The 19,849-nt window shown below is 48.3% G+C and overlaps 7 protein-coding genes across 7 annotated transcripts; 1 reads left to right on the top strand and 6 right to left on the bottom strand.

Moving 5' to 3' along the window:
• Positions 1-2,199: 2,199 nt before the first annotated feature.
• Positions 2,200-5,408, bottom strand: Pmar_PMAR023766 (nucleolar GTPase, putative; the record flags this gene model as incomplete). Its single annotated transcript, XM_002785994.1, has 18 exons — positions 2,200-2,395; positions 2,513-2,639; positions 2,690-2,813; positions 2,859-2,944; positions 2,999-3,091; positions 3,302-3,373; positions 3,430-3,527; positions 3,580-3,680; positions 3,733-3,808; positions 3,853-3,946; positions 4,153-4,210; positions 4,259-4,390; positions 4,438-4,507; positions 4,548-4,636; positions 4,684-4,793; positions 4,976-5,110; positions 5,161-5,260; positions 5,311-5,408. The coding sequence occupies 18 exons, from the start codon at positions 5,406-5,408 to the stop codon at positions 2,295-2,297; spliced, it is 1,764 nt and encodes a 587-aa protein (XP_002786040.1). The 3' UTR covers positions 2,200-2,294.
• A 629-nt stretch (positions 5,409-6,037) lies between these two features.
• Pmar_PMAR023765 (conserved hypothetical protein) lies at positions 6,038-6,545 on the top strand (the record flags this gene model as incomplete). The annotated part of the gene is made up of 4 exons (XM_002785993.1): positions 6,038-6,169; positions 6,230-6,312; positions 6,347-6,469; positions 6,533-6,545. The coding sequence occupies 4 exons, from the start codon at positions 6,038-6,040 to the stop codon at positions 6,543-6,545; spliced, it is 351 nt and encodes a 116-aa protein (XP_002786039.1).
• A 764-nt stretch (positions 6,546-7,309) lies between these two features.
• Pmar_PMAR023764 (hypothetical protein) lies at positions 7,310-8,745 on the bottom strand (the record flags this gene model as incomplete). The annotated part of the gene is made up of 2 exons (XM_002785992.1): positions 7,310-7,427; positions 8,282-8,745. The coding sequence occupies 2 exons, from the start codon at positions 8,743-8,745 to the stop codon at positions 7,310-7,312; spliced, it is 582 nt and encodes a 193-aa protein (XP_002786038.1).
• Positions 8,746-9,120: 375 nt separating this feature from the next.
• On the bottom strand, positions 9,121-10,332 carry Pmar_PMAR023763 (vacuolar ATP synthase 21 kDa proteolipid subunit, putative). Its single transcript, XM_002785991.1, has 4 exons — positions 10,219-10,332; positions 10,016-10,129; positions 9,830-9,954; positions 9,121-9,783 (listed from the first exon to the last, which is right to left on the bottom strand). Exons 1-4 carry the CDS (start codon positions 10,308-10,310, stop codon positions 9,515-9,517), a joined length of 600 nt encoding a protein of 199 aa, XP_002786037.1. The 5' UTR covers positions 10,311-10,332; the 3' UTR covers positions 9,121-9,514.
• Positions 10,333-10,639: 307 nt separating this feature from the next.
• Pmar_PMAR023762 (Proteases secretion ATP-binding protein prtD, putative) lies at positions 10,640-13,978 on the bottom strand. The gene is made up of 19 exons (XM_002785990.1): positions 13,880-13,978; positions 13,675-13,827; positions 13,520-13,627; positions 13,402-13,476; positions 13,284-13,357; positions 13,130-13,229; positions 12,910-13,082; positions 12,751-12,860; positions 12,479-12,555; positions 12,329-12,429; positions 12,186-12,284; positions 12,066-12,138; positions 11,907-12,011; positions 11,756-11,885; positions 11,559-11,707; positions 11,256-11,391; positions 11,097-11,212; positions 10,809-11,042; positions 10,640-10,762 (listed from the first exon to the last, which is right to left on the bottom strand). Exons 1-19 carry the CDS (start codon positions 13,961-13,963, stop codon positions 10,682-10,684), a joined length of 2,178 nt encoding a protein of 725 aa, XP_002786036.1. The 5' UTR covers positions 13,964-13,978; the 3' UTR covers positions 10,640-10,681.
• Positions 13,979-14,402: 424 nt separating this feature from the next.
• Pmar_PMAR023761 (Dolichyl-diphosphooligosaccharide--protein glycosyltransferase 67 kDa subunit precursor, putative) lies at positions 14,403-17,509 on the bottom strand (the record flags this gene model as incomplete). The annotated part of the gene is made up of 17 exons (XM_002785989.1): positions 14,403-14,477; positions 14,520-14,630; positions 14,681-14,932; positions 14,979-15,110; positions 15,168-15,302; positions 15,346-15,528; positions 15,576-15,665; positions 15,712-15,827; positions 15,936-16,039; positions 16,337-16,427; positions 16,477-16,571; positions 16,633-16,713; positions 16,761-16,847; positions 16,899-16,989; positions 17,037-17,133; positions 17,180-17,332; positions 17,384-17,509. The coding sequence occupies 17 exons, from the start codon at positions 17,507-17,509 to the stop codon at positions 14,403-14,405; spliced, it is 2,019 nt and encodes a 672-aa protein (XP_002786035.1).
• A 104-nt stretch (positions 17,510-17,613) lies between these two features.
• Positions 17,614-19,848, bottom strand: Pmar_PMAR023760 (ATP-dependent RNA helicase DBP6, putative). The gene is made up of 12 exons (XM_002785988.1): positions 19,654-19,848; positions 19,430-19,602; positions 19,315-19,381; positions 19,076-19,268; positions 18,891-19,033; positions 18,677-18,840; positions 18,435-18,630; positions 18,311-18,388; positions 18,169-18,260; positions 18,024-18,120; positions 17,853-17,974; positions 17,614-17,803 (listed from the first exon to the last, which is right to left on the bottom strand). Exons 1-12 carry the CDS (start codon positions 19,831-19,833, stop codon positions 17,629-17,631), a joined length of 1,680 nt encoding a protein of 559 aa, XP_002786034.1. The 5' UTR covers positions 19,834-19,848; the 3' UTR covers positions 17,614-17,628.
• Position 19,849: the final 1 nt, after the last annotated feature.

Below are 19,849 nucleotides of genomic sequence, written 5' to 3'. Positions count from 1 at the left end.
CTGAGCATTGTACACTGGGGTCTGCGGGACGATGCTACTGGCGCTGGAGTCTTCGCGAAATAACTGAGCCAAGATGATCGGTCCAAGCATTATATTTTTCTACCCAGGCAAATTCGAATATCTACGATTCTACGTTAACCAAATGGGTTTTCCGGCTGAGTCTTAAACAGGGCTTAGATACAATAAAGTTTCACCCGTGATATAAAAAAAATATTCCACGGCTACTGAGTAGTGCGAGTATCGCGTTTTTCACGGAGTTTTACACCAGTTCACGTAAAACAGGTGAAACCTCAATGGTGAACTTATGATTCATAAGCTCATGTTCATAGGTTATGAACCCTCATCTCCCAGGCGGCCTCTCCACCGTAACTCCGCTACATTTCCCTTCTACAGAGCACACTGGACCAGGTACCCATCTAGGTGTGCTAACAATGGGGAAAGTTTTCCTAATGTGGCGATTACATTTATATGGAAAACTGATTGAAGAATGTGTTCCTGGCCGTGCGGAAAATTCAAAATGAGTTCTTCCCAGGAACATTATAGGCTCCTGTATGATTCCCTGTATTGGACAGGAGTATAGTGACCTCACCCTCACTGAGGGTGGATTCCCACGGAGAGTCGAATCCCCTCCAATCCTCGTAGTAGCAGCAGTCGATGGTGTCGACGCGATAGTGTTGTTGAAGTCGATGGTCAGACCTCCTTCTGTGACGGCCAAAGGTCTCTTCTTAGACTGGGGAGGAGTAGACACCAACATATGGTCCTGGAGGATATTTTGATTATCAAGAATGGCAGAACAAGTGGCTTCACCTGAGCAGACCTTGGGTCGTTTTTCCCCATCAAAATGTCCGACTTTTCTCCTCCCCGTTCTTCAGTGGATGTGTGATGATGAGTATACATGTCACAAGACGCGACTGCCACAATAAAGGGGTGCGGTCTCAAGGCCCGTCCATGAGTATTCAACACAACGTAGAGACGGGGGCGCACAAAACCGAGTGAAAAATAATATTCGTGATGACAATGGTTATAGTAGACATACCAAGAAGGATTCAGTTCAAGTCATAGTACACGATAATAAGCCGACGATCGACCGTTGCCTGTATCACCATCACCAGCATCCGTAGTAGTACTAGGATACTGCATTAGGGACTTCGACATCTCACTACTACTACGTCTACTACGACGGTTAGCTTCCGCTCGATGGATTCGTACACACATCATTGCTGCTATGAAAAGCATGCAAACGAGAAGTAGAGTGTAAAGATATTTCATCTGAGATGAATAGAGCTCTCAAGCCCCCCACGTTCGATGCGAATATCCACTAAGCGTTGCCACCATAATGAACGCCTTACGTGATGCTGTGGTTCCTCCGGCAAGTCTGGAAAGGAGGCGAACGATAACGACGCTGATGTTGCAGTCGATGTATTCGGTATCTACCAAGACATAATAGCTACAGCAAGACGACTAAGCCTTGCTATAGAGTCCAATGCTCAACTGCTTTCACTGACGGAACCCCTACACAGTGTAATCCCCGACGATTCACAATAGGTGTAACAAAACTTCTACGATGAACCGGTTCGTTCATCATCAACACAATGTCGACCAAAATGTCATAGGTAGGGTTGATATCGATTAACCGTCTATATGCTCCCTTTTCCCCACTACCACACTAGTAGCAGCTTTATGGTAGATATGCGCTAGACGATGCAGATAGGACTTCTCAAACTCCCGAACATCACCACCCAGTACCGATGGATCTATGCTGCCATCCTAAAGAGACCAGGCCTCAGGTCCAACAAGAGCATCCAGTGCAGCAGCTCTGATGCTCGAATCACACATACTTTCATAGAAAACTCCTCGACCCTACACGACGGTGATATTTTCCACATGAAAAAATGTCGGAGACCCCGACATTTGGGAAAACATTTTCATGGGCCCTAACTGAGGGCAATTCTATCGGGCATAACGCCTATGATAATCCGCGACCGAGAGAGCTTCCCGCAGGCATCGAGAGCTCATCAGGGCAGATCATCTCAGCCCAAGCGCCTCCCCTTCCCTCCGTTACCTCATTAGCCTCCACTACGTTGAGGAGGATCGACGGGATAAGGAGTGTTATAATCAACCTCATCTCAAGACACAGAACTACCCTAAGAAGTTGCTACCATAAACAGTACTAACTACATACAACGAGTTGACAAGAAACAAGCGTATAGTAGTAACAACATCCAACGTTAAGGGATCTCAAGAGTCCTCGAGTTCCCAGGACAGTATAATACGTATTAATATACAGGGCACCTCTACTCCTCTTGATCAAAGTCCTCCTGTAGCCTATCCCAGTCGACCTCCTCAGCAGCAGCAGCTGCGGTCGCCGCCTCAACAGCTGTGGCTGCCTTAGTGCCTATCGACGACAGCTACAGCGATCGATTCATTTCGACTCTGGTCGGTCAATGCAGTCCGCACTGCGAGTCAGTTACGAAGACCCTCCCCTATTTAGTGACACGTCCCTTCAGCTTACGTTTTGAAGGAGCCGATGCCTCTCCTTCCTCCTCCTCTTCTTCCTCCTCGTCAGCATCCAGGGCCGCGTGGTCCTCTTCCACACTACCCCCAAGGGCTTCATCGATACTCGACAGATCTTGATGAATCTACCAATGCAATCCTCATCACTACAGATCTCTTAGTGGAACCCTCCTACGCTGATCAACTGCTTCCCATCATCCCCTTCCGTCACATTCACCTCCTCCTCCTCTTCCTCCTCCTCATCATCATTATCGTCGTCGGAGTCCTTGGGTGGCAACTCGAAGTAGGGTATGCGTCCCCTGCGACCAAGCCGTGCAAGTCCACATCAACTGTCACTATACTACTTCTGCCAATCATAGAGAACTATTCTCGCTGTAGTCCCGATGTCAGCTTCCCCTCCTTTTCGGAGCTTCCCCATCTGTTGCGCCAACTAAAGCAGAGAGTCTTTCCCTCATGCGTTACTACTCCCGAAAAATAACCATACCTTAGTAAGGAAGTCGTCCCCATCGGTCCACTGGAAATCGTTGGGAAGGCTATACTTGGTAATAAGATCCTCCCGCTTAGCACGTGAGAGCACCTGATGAGAATTTGACCGTCGACCTAACATCGACACCAACGTCGTCGATTGAAGTTGGCACATCTTCAAAAGGGACGAGCTACTTCAAATTCTGCGCAGTTCATCAAAACCAGTCGGTAAAAAATTGGGTATTTTTCCCCCACAAGAAGTGCGTAAATTATTCAAAATTCGGGTAAAATTTCAAATTGGCCAGGAAATGCTGTAACCTACCTCGTCAATGTAGTTGCTAGGATTCTCTACCCTCTCCGGACGTACCACACCCTTGAGGATCTTCGCACAGTCCTGACGACAACGCCCTTTTCCAAGTCTTCTCATCAAAAACAACAACAAGTACTAACCTGTTTGAAATCATCGCTAGTCGCAGGAACAATACCAGGACAGTCTATGAGGTATATCCTCTTAGTAAGTGCGACGTATTGCCACACCTTCGTCTCCCCTAGGAAGGAACACATCCCCGAGCTAATCGAGATGCCCTAGTGCCCTCCTACCTGGGACTGGGGCGGCCTTACAGACCTTCTTCCTCTTCAAGGCGTTGATGACAGAGCTCTTGCCCACGTTGGGGTAGCCGATCATGCCTATCGACACATGCCTGCGAAGACAAGACAGTACACCCTACGGTCAATCAACGCGGCATTTCCTACTTCCTTTCCTTTAATAGTTGAGCAAACTGTCGTAACAGTTGGAAAAGAGCCGACTTCCCGAAAGGATTCGTCACACCTACAAACGCGGGTTCCCCCCAAACCGCATCGGAGTTCACTTACTTGCATGGAAGGCGAGCGTAGGGAACTCCTTACTCAAGACTTGCACCCAACGCTTGGTGGCCCAGGTCGGAATAAGATCACACTTGTTGAGTATCTGAACCAGTGTTCGAGGAATATATCTTCGCCCTCCTCAGCTGAGCTCAAGAGCTTTATACACGATTAGGGTAGAAGTGCACAAAAACTAACAATAATTTCCTTCGAGTTTTCATATTGTCACCGACACGTGTAGTTAACCATGCACATTCTGATCTGGACAGTCAACACTCTGTCCTACTACTTCCCCATTCACAACCCTATTACCAATACGATATGCTTATTCGGTCGGGTCCTCCTGATCTCCCTTTCGAGTTTCTGACACCTAATAATCGATAGTAACAAGCCTGATGCCCCGACTATGGTAACCAACCTCGTGCCCATAGGATCCCGAGCATCGATGACCTCCAGAATCACGTCGCTCGAGTCGACCACTTTATACAGTTCTTGCCAGATACGTCGAGAGGTGCCCTTCTTGAACACTTCTTCATTCACTACAGTATGCCTACAAGTAAGGCCACCTCTATTCGGGCGTCACTCCCCCCACACTACTCTTCGTCCCTGAGCACCCGATTCTCCTCAGAGCTCTTATCCTTGCCGGGATCATAGTCCTCAGCCATACCTAGAGCATCATCATCATCAAGTGTCACCTATCATCCTACGGCTAGCCTTATTGACCATCTCTTCGATGCTACCGGTGCTCAAACGCGGCCGCTTGCGAGTTTTGGTCGACCCGAAGGTCTTGTCAAAACTATGAGAGGTCTCAATTCGGAATTGTGATAGAAGGATTATCATTACGGTTCAACAGCGAGAAGGTTCTTCCTGGCCACCTTCCCTCGGGGTTGATCACTCTCGTTCTGGCCCTCTGTCAATAAGGACATCGGCAGCTTGGAAGACTTCAATACCACCTAGTACAGAGAGTCTATCGCACCACAGGCTGTGGATATATATGATGTTATAGTAATGCGACATACGACTGCTTGTGATCAACGAAAAAGACCAACAGACACACACAGATAAAAGTAGAAGTCAGAGAACAGACACTGTGAGGGAAACCGCGTGGCGAGGCAACAAGGGTGCATGTTAATACCTGGAAAGGATCGTTGACACTCTGGCCAATCTCCTCTCGGAACTTTTGTAGCTTCTGCTGACTTAGGACCCGCGTGTTGCCGAACCACCGACGATCAGGTGCGATTCGGGCTGGACCAGTAGGTTGGATTTTCCGCTGAAAGTAGGAGCAGTTACGGTATGGCATAATCCCTCCCAGTACCGCACCTTGTTCAAATCAGCCTTCTTCAGCTTCTGACTATACATATTAAGACGTTTGATGGTGTTCTTAGAGCGCATGAACCCCGGCGAGTTGCTTGCGGTTTTCCTGAGTCCCACAGTTGGCCCAGCAGACCCTCCCCCTTCCTCGGATATTACCTGTCCGGATTGGTACTGGCATTGCCAGGATTGAACGCCTTCCCTTGCGCTCTCGATTTGGCGCCTCCTAGACCCTTGTTCCTCGTCTGTTTGGCCATGGATGGTAAAAATACCCGTCGGATATCTTCCAAGTAATCACAGAATTATAGTTGACGACACTCCAGACATAAAATACCCGACGAGTATTTCGGTGCTCTTCATCGACAGCCGTCTACGAGTCTTTCGAAGCTATCGCAAGCTACTCCATAACTTCCCAAACCCTTTCCATAGAGGTCTATATTATGTTATGTCGGACATGCTAAGAGACACCAGTTTTTCTCATGGTCAGCTTGTACATCGTCCAATCTTGTACCTTGCAAATCGATCAGCATGGCGCGCGCGAGTCTGAAATTGCCGGACTATTTCAAGATTTGACGATGTGGTACGTGATGTATATTCGCGAGAGCTGTGATTCTTCCTTCGTGCACTCAAATTCTATTTAGTACGGGACTATCGTACAGCTCTATCTCAACTACTCTCCTGACCGTTGTCGTACCTTACACCCTCCCTAGAGTGGTGCTAAACCGTTTACTGTGTACCTATTGCTCACTCCTGGAATTCACTACTCGTGGTATGTCCTGAGGTTCGATTCGCGTATGGACTTAGTGCTAACCTTTCATGCAAGTCACCGGTGTTGGTAGCGAAACTTGATTGATTGTATTAGGGTAACTTTCTGTTAGAGGCATCAATGGTGAACCTAGTGCGTGCTAGTGCCCGTGCAGTGGGCCCTATGCGCCCGAACACTAAGCGTGATATCAGACGACTCGGCAGTTATCCTGTTCCCCCTGAGTCGAAGAACTTCTGGCGAGGACGCTTCCAGGTAGGCTCATGATGATGAGCAGCAGCCCATTCTTGCGATTGCCCCGATGACCATCATCAGGTGCCAGGTGGACAGATCCAGCAAGGCGTTTCTCCGATGCAACAGAAAATCTTCTTCCAGTGGTGGTGGAATCTGCCTACCCGGTAGGTCTGGTCGTGGCGGAGTTTGTGGTGGTAGCGACTTCGCTTCAAGATACTTCTGGCGTTTCACCAAGTGGTCCGACTTCCTGATACCTTCCCTTATGTGGTATACGGGCTTTTTAATGTGCAAGAACGACGTGGAGGAAGGAACTCGATCGAGGTGAGCTTTCGGTCTGTTTGGATGTGCTACGTGGCTGAGTGCGATTGGTTTTGTTATTGACAGGTACTGGTATTAACTTCTACCCTCACTTCGAGTTCCCTCGATGCGAGACGAGACGAACACATCAGCAAATCGTCTGACGGCTTTATCATGATGGCCGTCTTTCGTCACAATACCATTATTTTCCTGATAACATGTTAGTGGATATGGTCGGAGATTAGTGAGAGTAGTTTTGACGGCATATGAACGGTTATCCGCTCTGAATCCATAAGTCTTGCGTGCGTCGATATAGAGTTCGTGAAGTGATGTATCTCATGTTGTTGGGTGCTCGAGCAAGTAACGAAATTGTCATGGCTCCATCGCTACATATGGTACATTTACTACCAACATGTCCGACGGGGTTCTATAGGACGTGTTCCATCAATGACAATTCCATAATCCTATTCACTACTTGTTAATGCAAGTTCTGTAACAATGAAGTATTCACGCCAGCTGAAGGAGTGGATGCTGTTATCAGTGCAGACGATTGCTAAACCATCAACTAGCACTAGGGCAGACCGGCTCGCTAGAGCATTTAGCAACTGTAATGGTACTACTCTCATCAAGAGTGGTGACGCCTCAAAAACTAGGGACAGTGGCGCCGACAACCCTTATTGATTTGCATTGCCGAGAATGGTTCTACTGAAACCGTTGAAGCCTTTAAGGACTTCACAACTGAATATGCCACGAGTCTTAACAACTATTGAGACTATCAGCAACGGATCGAAGACAACCACTCAGGGCACTTCTGCTTTTATCAGTAACGAGCATCACCATCATCATCATGAGGATGCTCCTTCTTTACATGGGGATCTGGGGAGTGATGTCCTTAGGGAAGGTTCCTTGACCGGCCTGGATGATACCAACGATGATACCCAAAAATGACGTGGTCAATTCATTGGGCAAGTTCAAGGTTCGACTGAAATGTAGGCGGGAACGGGATATGGGGACGATACCTGAGTGTTTACCCTGCCCAACCCACCCGTTATAAGGTTGCGGGGGAGGCGCAATGCAGACTTCTTGTATATTTGGGATGTTTAGAGAATGCACGTATTTGATCGCCCTCTCTTATACGAAGAAGTCTGTTTTTCAGCGCTGCTAGATACTCGGGTTGGGGATATTTGTGATTAGCTTATCTCGAGAAATCACAAAGAGCTACAGATCTTGCATCCCCAACAATAGCTTCGTTTGGATACGCTCCGAGTATCCACCTCAAATACCCTAACTCCTCACTCAACTAAACACCAAAGGTTATCGTCACCATTATTGTGTGGGTGAGTGGGAAAAACTAAGTTGCAACTGTTCGAGCATGTTGCGAGCTTAGTTGGGGGGACATTACAGGGAAGGAGACTCTCAAGGATTGGACCTTCGCTGGAATCCAGGGCCGGAAGCAGGTCCTGGTTACCAGGATTCCAGGCGTAAAACTTCTACCCCTACTTCGAGTTCCCTCAACGGCGTTGAGTCAACGCGGGAAGGACATTTCAGCAGATCGTCTGACGGTTGTCGTTATGATGGCTGTCTTTCGTCTAATTCCATTTCTTCCCTACAAATGGAATTATTCGTCATTCTTTTCACATAAATGATTACCCGTTCCGAATTGATGAGCCTTGCTTGAGTCGATATACTAATCGCGACGTAATCTACCCCACATGCTTGGCTTCTCATTGACCGAGTTTGACCCTCGTTCGCTAACATAAGTAATTCAGAAACTTTCTAGTCGTCAACACTAATAGATATGCTCCAGCATTCTGAGATGTGTCGTCAAGGAACGACAATATATGGAGTACCATCTTTTCTACCACACCCAGTTGAAGTGCTGCAGAAAGCTCGATAGGTGCCACCGCATTCACCTTCCTCATCAAACCCGATTGAGTGTTCAACGTGTGAACGAAGACACCACTGGCCTTCTCGTAGGTAATCAGTCCACCACCATCACAGAATGTGAAGAACCAGCAACTATCCCTCTTCGCATTAGCTGCTATACGAGCTCCTCTAAATACAACACGAGATCCAACGCGACCAACGACAGTCTTCAATGACTTAGGTCTCCATTCGACGAAGTCCACGAGGCTATCGAGGACCTCCGTCGGGGTTAGAGTAGAAAGTCGTTTGTTACGGGGTGATACATAACGACCAGGACAGTTCTTGATCTCTCTCCATTTATGGCTTTCCCAGAGTTTCTGCAGATAAGCACCGCCATCTGCTACGTACTTTCCATCTCCTGTGAAAGTGGGCATAGGGAAGTAACCAACTATCAAAATAGCAGACTGATTGAATCCCTATACTCAATGGAAAGTAAATTCAATATCAAGAGGATTCCGGGTTCAGCTACCAAGTGACTGGTAAACTCTAGCGCCACAGCACGAGTACTATTCCTCAAGACTGGACAACACTTACTGAAGTGGTAGTATAATCAAATTGAGTACAATACCAATACCTACAGCATCGTGAGGAAGGCAAGGAATGGTACTCAATATTTCTACCACCATATTCAACGATGCTCTATGAAGATGAACGTCTTCCATCAGTGACAAGAAGATCCCTCTGTTCCACAATCCTATTCACAACTCGTAAACACAACAGTCGTGGGACGAAGAATCATTCACGCCAGCTGAAGGAGTGGATGCTGTTATCAGTGCAGACGATTGCTAAACCATCAACTAGCACTAGGGCAGACCGGCTCGCTAGAGCATTTAGCAACTGTAATGGTACTACTCTCATCAAGAGTGGTGACGCCTCAAAAACTAGGGACTGTGGCGGCGACAACCCTTATTGATTTGCATTGCCAAGAATGGTATGATGACGCTGTTAAACAAGAACCGATTCGATGTACGGAAGAGCAGCAGCCACTAACTACTGGAAGCCTTTAAGGACTTCACAACTGAATATGCCACGAGTCTTAACAACTATTGAGACTATCAGCAACGGATCGAAGACAACCACTCAAGCCACTACCGGTTTATCAGTAACGAGCATCACCATCATCATCATGAGGATGCTCCTTCTTTACATGGGGATCTGGGGAGTGATGTCCTTAGGGAAAGTTCCCTGGCCAGCCTGGATGATACCAACAATGATACCGAAAAGACCGAGGGCACTGCCGAAGATCTCAACAACGAGCATCTTGACGAACAACTCGGGCTTCTGAGCATCACCAAGAGCACAGCCGGAACCAGAGACACCGACACAGACACCACAGAAGAGGTTAGAGAAACCAACAGAGAGACCGCATGCGAAGAGGCAGTATCCAGCAGCCTGGGCAACAGCCATGTTACCTGTTAGACAATGACGAGGCAGTAATGGAAAATGGCAGGGACTTACCAGTGGGGATAGCTGGGGGAACGAATTCTCTAGCACCCTCCATCTTGGAATTCATGATGATACTCATAATAACACCATAGATAGCGACAGCCTCACAGAAGATAATAGACACAAGATTCTTAGACCTGCAATAGAATCAAGTGAAAACATTACCGCATGTTCGACCTCAAGATCCCCATATATTACTTAATCCTAGGAGCACGAACAGCAGCACCAACCAATGAGGAACCGGTGAGGAAGATACCCCAGGCAGCACCGATAACGGAGAATGCCAAAGAAAAGGTAATACCGAGATTAGCCCTGACAGACTGATCATCATTTCACCATTATTCCCAGCATGCAAAAACATTCATCAACTTTAGCTGCAGTTGAACACTCTATAAACTTACCACATGTAAGGGGACATACTGTTGAAAGTGCATCCCCAGGACTCGTCATAGCAGGGATCCAGGAACGGGTTGAACGTAGCAGTAGATGACATGGTGTCGACTAATCACAACTCTAATGCGCCACAAAGGGTAGGGTCAGCGCCCACAATGATGAGCTAAGGTCAAAGCCGAGCGGAGCGGAGCGATACACATTGTGCATTTTTGTAAAAATGTTCTCGACCACCCCGCAGTGACCACAAAGCTCCTCTTAGCTTGCCATTCGTAATACGGCTACGCGCTTCAGCGGTTCGCAGTGACCCAGAAAAGCTATCACTCGTTCAATTTTAATCTCTTCCATGACACAGGATGAAGGATGCAACCTCAAACTTTTCATCGTTAAACACAACTCAGCATCGTCATAAAAGTAACTTGAAAAAACACGAGACTATTATGTGAAATGCTCATACGAAGCATGCTGCCGTCACTAGGGAGAAGAGGGTTCAGCTCCGAAGAGCCCAATCGGACTTCGAGTGGTGCGATCTACAGTTTCCACAGAATCGTTCATCTGAGGTTATACATGGTTAACATGGTTATTCCACTGCGTTGCTTACTTCAACGTTAACTGACTCATCATGGCTGATCGTCGCCTCATCTAATCTCTTCAGAGTCCAATGACCGTAACCGTCTCCATCAATGTGCAATTCACAGGTATGCAGCCGCCTGAGACTAGGCCGGTGAGCTATGGAAAAGATGGTCATGCCTGGGTTCATCCCAATGAGGAGCTCATAGAGAGGGGCTTCATCATCAACTGCTATTGCCGATGTAGCCTCGTCAAGGACTACTACCTATTGTAAGGAACAAGACTCTCGAACACCAAACTATGTAGGGCATCGACATACCGAGGGACGATGATAGAGTAGACGTGCCCAGCCTATTCGTTGCCTTTCTCCACCTGATAGAACGTCAGCCCACTCCCACACTTCTGTGTCAAGAGAGTATGTAGACAGCAACCGACCTGGCACGGGTCATATTTGCACGCAAGCGATAGGAATCCTCACCCAGTCCGACTCTCTCAAGGCATTCGATGACGAAGGAATCATCAGGATGTACATCAGTGATGGTAGGGTACATGACTTGGTCTCTCAGGGTACCCAATACAAGGTATGGGCTTTGGGGTAGGTACATGATGCGGATCTACTAAGGACAAGTGGCACGGCGCCCGACATGGAGAAAGAGAAATGCTTGTACTAACCAATACGAAGGAATTTGAATATTCCTGTTTGCAACGCACGTAATCACGCGCCCATCGGGCCGATTGAGTCTGACTAGAGCTTCACAGAGAGCTGCAGGGAGGGCCTTACATCGCCTAACTCTCCCTCTTGTAGGGCCCCGGAGCTCAAGGTCTTATTAATCCTAATACCTCCGGCCGATGCTGGCCATAGACCCGCTAGGACACGGAATAGGGAGGTCTTCCCAGCACCATTAGGCCCAGTTATAAGGACGCGGTCTCCTGAAAAATATCAATAACCACATAACGACTATACGATTGGAGCCCCACCTGGCTTAGCCACAAAGTTGAAACCATCGAGGAGTATACGGCATTTATCTGGCGTGGTGATGGTGAGATCATTGGCCGCTAAAATGGCGGCGTCAGGCATAGCATCTTCCTGAGACTCCTCATGTGTCTTCTACCACAACAGTTTACTGACCTCTGGAGAGGGCATTCGCATCCGCCTTGTGTGCTGCTCGTCTGATCGGTTCAATGCTTCAATTAACTCCGACACCCTAGCCGTGTACCCAGCTAGGGTTTGGACCTGGAAATTGACTCCAAACCACAGTCCTCGACCTCACTACTCTTGCTCTACTACTTTCTTATATGTAAGTATGAGGTCACATAGTGATGCACTTGAAGTCTGGATCAGATTGTCAGCGACTCTATACCTAACAAGCCGAGGATAAGGAAAGCAACAAGCCTCTATACCATCTACTGGGTAAGTCGTCTAAGCTGATCCTTCCCATCTTTCGGAGCCCCTTCAGTGATGAATGGTAGAGCTATTACAGGCCATCCCACCACTGAGGCGAAATACCTGCATACCAACACATTGCCACCACACTAGCCAACTTAATCTACTTAAGACCAAATTGATCGATACAACCCTGACGGAATTGTATAGCAGCGAGCTTCTCTTTCCAACCACTCGCCGAAGCCAACCTGTCGTTCAACAGCCGTTCCTATTAGAAGCAATATGCGCCACACGTCACCGTACAGGGGCAAAATCACCTCAGCTGCACCACCGTTCAAAAAGGCTATTTCCTCATGATGGGAAACTAGCCGGGCTTGAGCTCGCCTATAGTTACCTATGAACCACCAAAAACCCAGTGTTGGAATATATGTTCGCTCTCATAATTATAAGGGTTTAAACACGAAGTGCGGTAGAAGTGATCAGAAACCAACAAGAGTTTCCCAAAATGTCATCGACACATGTAGTTGACCATTCGCAAATTTCCCCCACTGCCAAAAACATACCCAATACCACACGGCCCACTCTTTACCGTCTAAGGTCTGCTGATGAGCGACGAGCTTCGACATAGGCGGCGAAGTCGCCCTAATAGCGGCTGATATTCCTAAAAAATATGTATATAATAAGATAGGACCACTATACCTGAGAATACCACAACTCCTACAAATCACATCATAATCTCGTCGCTCACCCTTTAAGGCTAGTCCCCAAGCGAGCCGTGCATAACACGACATCTAGCGCTGGCTTGAAGGTCCTAGAATACAAATCAGCCAATTGTTTGGCGAAGTTATCCACATCCACCACGAGCCTATGGTCTACGTTATCTAGAGCGGTACCACGCTCGGGCGCGGCCTCCCCATCTACCTACGACCAGGCTATCGTGTGAGTGAGAAAAACACCAACACGCTTACCGTGTGTGAACCAGCATCTGCTAATGCTGGGTGCGCCGACACGAAATAGTAGTTCTTCTTATTGAGATAAGTCTTGTGAATATGGTGTGTTAGATTTTCCCTAAGACGCATTGTCATCTCGACTTGCACAGAAACCATAAGGCAGCCTTCCTACACGAACCATGCTCCGAGTATATTAGTCATGAACTTGAGACCAGAGTTCACCACTGAGGCCGTCACACCCGTCACCTGAGGGATCCACCATAGGTGAATAACACAGTCAAAGAGCTTACCACAAAATCCGCAATAGAGCTTAGGAACAGTTTTCCATCCCTTCTCGCGACCGCTTCCAAGCCTTTACCAGTAATCTGATCTACTATTGCCAACAAGGACATGACGACATCTGCATACCTCAGCTATGTGTATTGATAATACACTCCGCGAGATCAGCGCACAGGTCTGGAGAGCTAGAGTCAAGGCTTCTCTACTACGCAGGCCAGGCACGAGGACAGGGAGGAGCTGAGCGATATACTCAATTACAATTCTTGACCGACCAAAACCATCACCTTCGCCAGCCTTATCAGAAATCTGCCGTCGACGCCGTGTTCCTTCTTTTTTTGCTTTCGAGAAAAACCATCACCACTTGTGGCCTCGTCATTAGATTTTTGCAAACGTCGATACAGGACCAATACGCCGACGGCTGCTATCACCGATACTGCCTGTGCAAAGGGGTTGTCACTATAACTTCCCCGACGCCCCTCCATATCTTACCGCCCTTCCCTTAGTTCGCGTGTAGCGGTTATGCAGCGTACGCAGGATGCTATGTAGCTGTGAAGTCGTACCATGAGAGCTCATGAGAGAACAAATCTTCCACGTCCACAACTCTATGAAATTCAGTGTTAGAGAGGTCCAAACATTATGTATAATTCTGATTGAATATCAATGCCAATATTGTGGTTCCAAGTACTATAACTTCCAACATCAACATCATAACGATTTTGGAATCGCCTGAGCATATAGCGACTGTGGGCGAGAGAGAGTCCATATAACTCCATCAACCCTGTCCTGTGCCACAACTCTCGCGAGTGGTTCAACTCTGATCACTAGCTACTCATCGACTGATCGTAACTCTTCTACGAGGGCTTTGCATATTCTGATCAATCCTCCTTTTCCGAGCTAGTCACCACATACCCTTCTCCAGAAATATTGAGCAACTCAACCACAAACCGTGAAGTACTTGTGAGAATCGGTTCACAAAAAACAGGAGCATCTCAACAGTCCGTCCACCTCACATTCATTTCTTCTTCTTGGACTCCCCTACTGCATCTGTCGTCTTATCCTCCCCAGCACCATATCCCATCCGAGCAGACTAAAACCGACCCTTGCAAGTCTCCACTCCTCCAATACTTACCGATGCTCTGCTCTCTTCCTCCATCTTCTGGATCAGATTCACACACAACTCCTCAACATCACTATACTTGCTAGCCGCCGATTTCTCCTCAGCCATAACAATGTTGTATTTCTGATCATCATCCCAGTCGTGAAATGTACCCGAAGGCCCCTTATATATACCTTAGCATCATTCTCCGATATCGCCGTCTTAGAAAGACTCCTAGAGAGAGCCCTAGCCGAAGCCGCATACTCCTCACACGTCGCTACCACACGCTTTGCAAGTTCCGTATTGGAGTACCTTCCCTCACTGCTTCCAAGCTCGACTACCTTTACATACCTCCTAGACCCGTGAACAGGGGAAGGGTCCATGCCCATGACCAGCCTCATCTTAGAACAAAGCGACTCGGCAGCTGCCGTTTGGGCGAGAATAGCCTGGCAACCGTTACAGCTTCGAGTGAACCGAATAAGGTACCATCACCTTATCCAATTTATGAACCGGTCCTTTGGCAACTTTCAATACCTTCTCATTCACGTGGCAAAGATCTTCAAAAAGATCTGCCACCTTTAACGACACGGAAAAATCCCAAGCCCGGGAATCGATCTTGGATGCCTACCACAGATAACCCTTCCGCCTCTCTGTAGGGCACATGATAGCACCGAGGCTCACCTCAGCCTTGCCCGTTACGATCCTCAAGCTTAGTCTATTGAAAACGATGTAAGCCAAGAAAAGGGCGAAAACGTACACAACCAGCAGAGCAGGCTTATCCAAAATACCCAACCCAGTAGGCATGTGATAAGCGATCTAAGTCAATGACAGCGCCGTTCCACAATGAGAGGACGCCCACCTGAATCTTGGTATTAAGAGCATCCCTCTCTGGCACGATCAACCCAGATGAGACTATACGGACTAGTCTCCTCGGTGTAGTAAAGTCCAACCACGAGTATCTCCCCTCAGGAATGTACTCAAATGTTCCAAGGCCAGCTGGAGAGTTAATTCTGATCCCTGTAGCTCCTGCCGGTAGAACGACCTGTCAGACTCACTCTAATTCGCACTACCACGCGAATCCGACCCCACCTCGAGAACTTGTTCCTGAGCAAAGACCCTCACAAAAGGCTGGTTGAATGCCACATTGAGCACGTACTGATGACTGTCACTAGACGACACCTGAACTCAGGAGGCAATTCTACGTCGCTACAGGACATGGTCATACCTTCAGAGCAGTCTTAGATGGTAGCGCATAGGAGAATTCGAATTCGTCCTTCCATCCTCCAAGCATAGGAAACCTAGCAATCACCATACCATCCCTTCCCCTCATCACGACACTACCTAGGCGACAACTGCACCGACACATACTTCTTGCCCTCCCTTCGGGCATGCGTAGCTACATAAAGGCACCCTCATAAGAAAATGTCAGTAATAGTAGTGGCTCCTTACAGGAAACATTCCCAATAGCATCCCTGTAGTTAATATTGCGCACTGACCTCGGCAGGATCGCCTCTATCTCATTCACACATGACTTCACCTTGTAGGGGTTCTCTCTGAGATACACAGGATCATATATGCCTGTTCAACTTCTCCTATACTCGATTGTTTCACACTTGTAATTCATCCAACAAATTTAAAACCATCGGAGTGAATGACATGTACCGTAGTCACCCCAGTGTTCGAATATATGTTCGCTTTCCTCACATGAGCTCAGGAGTTCACATAAGAATTCGACTAGAACTGTACAGAAACCAATAAGAGTTTTCCAAACTTTTTCTCATATTGTCACCAACACATTCACTCGACCATATCCATATTTTCCCACACTGCACTACCCGCTGCTCCCCCACTTGTCAATACTAAAGGGTATCCTAGAGAACTCCCCTCCCAACCTAGCAGCTTCATTAACCAGCTCGAACTGACCCGTCACGGACACACTACCTGCACGTGCGACCCTATGGATGAGGAATACAACGACAAGGCAACCCACCCCAATGAGAAACCTCTACCACTCTAGAGCTCTTGGCAAAATAGGGCAGAGGGAAGGGATGGGAAACATGAACGTGTATTAGGTCTGGAAGTCCCCTGACAGCAGTAAATCCAATATTCTCAGTTCGAACCTGTTCCCAATCCTATGCGCGCCTACTCGTAAGGCTTGATATCGTTGTATGGTCCATAGGTAATCGATTTCCCCTTCACCTTTGCTGAACCCTCCGGCAAAACCCGTCTGAGGAGAAGAATTCCATCTCCCGCTGCATTCGCGACCAAACCCACTCAATTTTCTCTTCGCTCATTAGCCTGATAGTAGTAGACTCCTTAAGTGTAGGATAGGGGGAGGGCCAATACACAGCATCAACATACCTGTGACCAGACAGATATCATCACACAACACCCCAGAAACCAAGAGCTTACTCAACCTTCTGTACCTCCAATTCCAGTATCTCCTCAGGTAAAGGCCTATACATTCTACCAAATACCATATCCACGTTAAGTGAAGCCTTATCTGTCACAATGCACCCCTCCCTTTTCTATCGGTCAATCATTGCTTACTCATAGCCTCCGGTAGAGTCACTTTCAAATACCTGTCCTCCCCGAACAAGCCAAAGTCCTCTACGACCAAGCTCTTCCCAGATTCATTTTCCACCACCTAATATACCCAAATTCTACATGACTACGAGTCTGCTCCAACTTACCGACACATATCCCAGACCTTGAAAAAAACTAACCTTATGGTGGCCCAAGGGCTGATTGGGTAGCTTTAGAAAAGTGTAGCCCATCGGCCCCGTACACATCGAGCAATCGAGCTCAACATTCACAGTCACCTTCACTGTGCTCGGCTGAAAGATCTAACAGAATTGATATCATCACCTTGGAAATCGTTGGAGAAAAAGTCTCACTATCTCCCGAGACACTTCCAGGTTCCTCCAGTCCCCAACTATAATTCCACGAGGGCTGGCTACTACTCCCCATAAGATGAATGATACCAAGAAGGCGAGCCTCTCGATGATGCTGGTGGAAACCATATCAAAACGGAGCTGACCGAGAGAACCAAAATACCTGATTCCTCCCATCGGAATAATAACACAACAGCTCACCAAGTACACGTGAATAGAAGACGTTGGTAAATCCAAAGGAGCATACCCTAGCCCTTAGGGGCACCTCCCAACCGCTGGCGCACATTACTGAGGAGTGCCTCATACACCATACTAGAAAGAGGCCGCTTGGTCTTCTTAACCCGAGCCACGTCTCGATCACTCTCTGACTGGCTGCCCTTCAGGGCAGCTGGGTCGACCGGCTCTGTTAACGAGTACACTCCCCTGAAGAGAGTACACACCATCCCAACAGCTCCACACTGATCGATACTACTTCTTCTCTCGCTTTAGGCACACCTCCAACATTGACAGTTTTTCCTGGTATTCCGGTATGTCCTCCACGACTGGCTTCATCTGCTCCAACTTATCCATAGTGACCGCCTCCTCCTCTCGAAGCTACACCATAGTAAACTACCTCAATACACGAAGGGATATTCAAACTGACCATATCCTTGAAATGCTTCACTTGCTTCCCCACAAGGATAGTACTACTACACCCCTGCCGGCCAGCCCGACCAGCCCGACCACAGCGATGGATATACCTAAACACATATACTCCCTATTGCAGCCTTTTCCAAAGCCACATGTACCCCTGGACGTTATTCGGGACATCATATTGTAGGACATGGTCAACCTCTCGGAAGTCCAAGCCTCTAGCTGCCACATCACTACACACCAGTACCTATACCACACCTTCCCCAACCTTCGAATCCCCAATGGACCCCCTCTTACATGAATCCGACCAGTCCGGAAGGCCTCAAGTAAGCGTACCCGCTGCTTCTGGTTCAGTGCTGCACTGAACTCCCTTATCTATAGAGTACAACTACCACATCTCATCGACACCATATCCCCTCACCTTTATTCCTTCCTTTATATTCTCATTTCCAACCACACATATCTGCAACAACCTAGTCAATCGATGTGCATGCTCCACAGAGCCACAGAATATCATAGTGCGGCTAGTGGCCTCGGACGCAGTAGGAGGGTAAATTTCACCAAGTATCGATACCAGGACCCCAGGTTTCTTCTGCTCCGCTCGGGCGACCACGAACCTAGAGGGCACTGTAGGGCACCCATTCACCCCTACTTCCATCCCACCTGTGTCGGAGGTTCTCCGGCGTAGCATGAGCCCCAGTCTGGGTGCTCAAGAGGAAGAACGGTCGGCTGAGTGCCAGCTGGGCTAGCTTCTGTGGATTCGACGTCATAGTAGCCGAGAACAGCATACGCTGACACCGAGGGGAAGCTTCCATCACTCGCCTCACCTAAGGGAGCTCCTCAATCGCCTCATCGGACCCTAAGGGGCCTAACCCACCACTTCCACTGTCGCTTCTCTACTGGAATTCAACAGCCTATCAGCCTCATCAAGGACCATCCATCTAATACCATCAACAGGTACTCGCTCACCCGTGATCAGATCCAAGGCCCTTGAGGGCGTAGCGACCAGCACATCTGGACCTAACCGGACCTCATGCAACACCGCAAGCACCAACACCTCACCAGCCGATGATCCATCCTCTTCAGCAAAGGTTTGGGCATGGTATTGTCCCACCACACAGTCGACTTTGAAGTTGTCCTTACCCCCCGTAAAGTGGTCGGCCACCTCCTTCACCTGGAGGGCCAAGTCCCGTGTAGGCGCGAGGACCAGGGCACGTAGGGTCTGGTACTTCCGATGAGACAGTAGTTGGAATATCTAAGGGCCGCTATAGCGTTCATGAGATGCTATCCATCATCCTTACAGGTAAGAGGTAGCCCAACGTCTTTCCCTGCCCAGTTGGCACTGCCACACATAGGTCACAATCGTACCTTATACAAGTCCTCCCCGCCATCCAACTTGGTGAAAAATTCCCTTACCTGCTTCCCACCGGCGTCCTCACCCTTCCAAGAACGATCGGTAAGACCGTAGCCTGTACCGGGAAGAGGCGACTGATGCCCATACCCTTCAGTGCTTTCCGGCACGTCTTCGAGAGCTCGAACTCAGTCACAGAAGGACAGTCTTCAATACTCGACAGGTGCGAACTTACGACCTAATACCGATCCCTCGACTATCCCAAAAACCGCCCATAGTCCTCGACTACGCTAAAACGCTTAGTCCAGTCGGGCCCTTTAACGATAGGCTTATCCTCATCAGCTTGAAGTAGGCCTTCCTTCACAGCTTCCTCGGAGGCCTTAACGGTCTCTATATCTGGATTCAGTGCCCGACGCACGGCCGACAAGGCATCGGTCATGGACTGGGTCGACTTTACCCCTGACGCCATTCCGGAGGCAAAACTA

This window comes from Perkinsus marinus (genome assembly GCF_000006405.1).
Source record: "Perkinsus marinus ATCC 50983 genomic scaffold scf_1104296931952, whole genome shotgun sequence".
Taxonomy (NCBI): Eukaryota; Perkinsozoa; order Perkinsida; family Perkinsidae; genus Perkinsus; species Perkinsus marinus.
The sequence above is the reverse complement of the archived record's forward strand: the minus strand, read 5'-3'. Positions and strand labels throughout refer to the sequence as shown.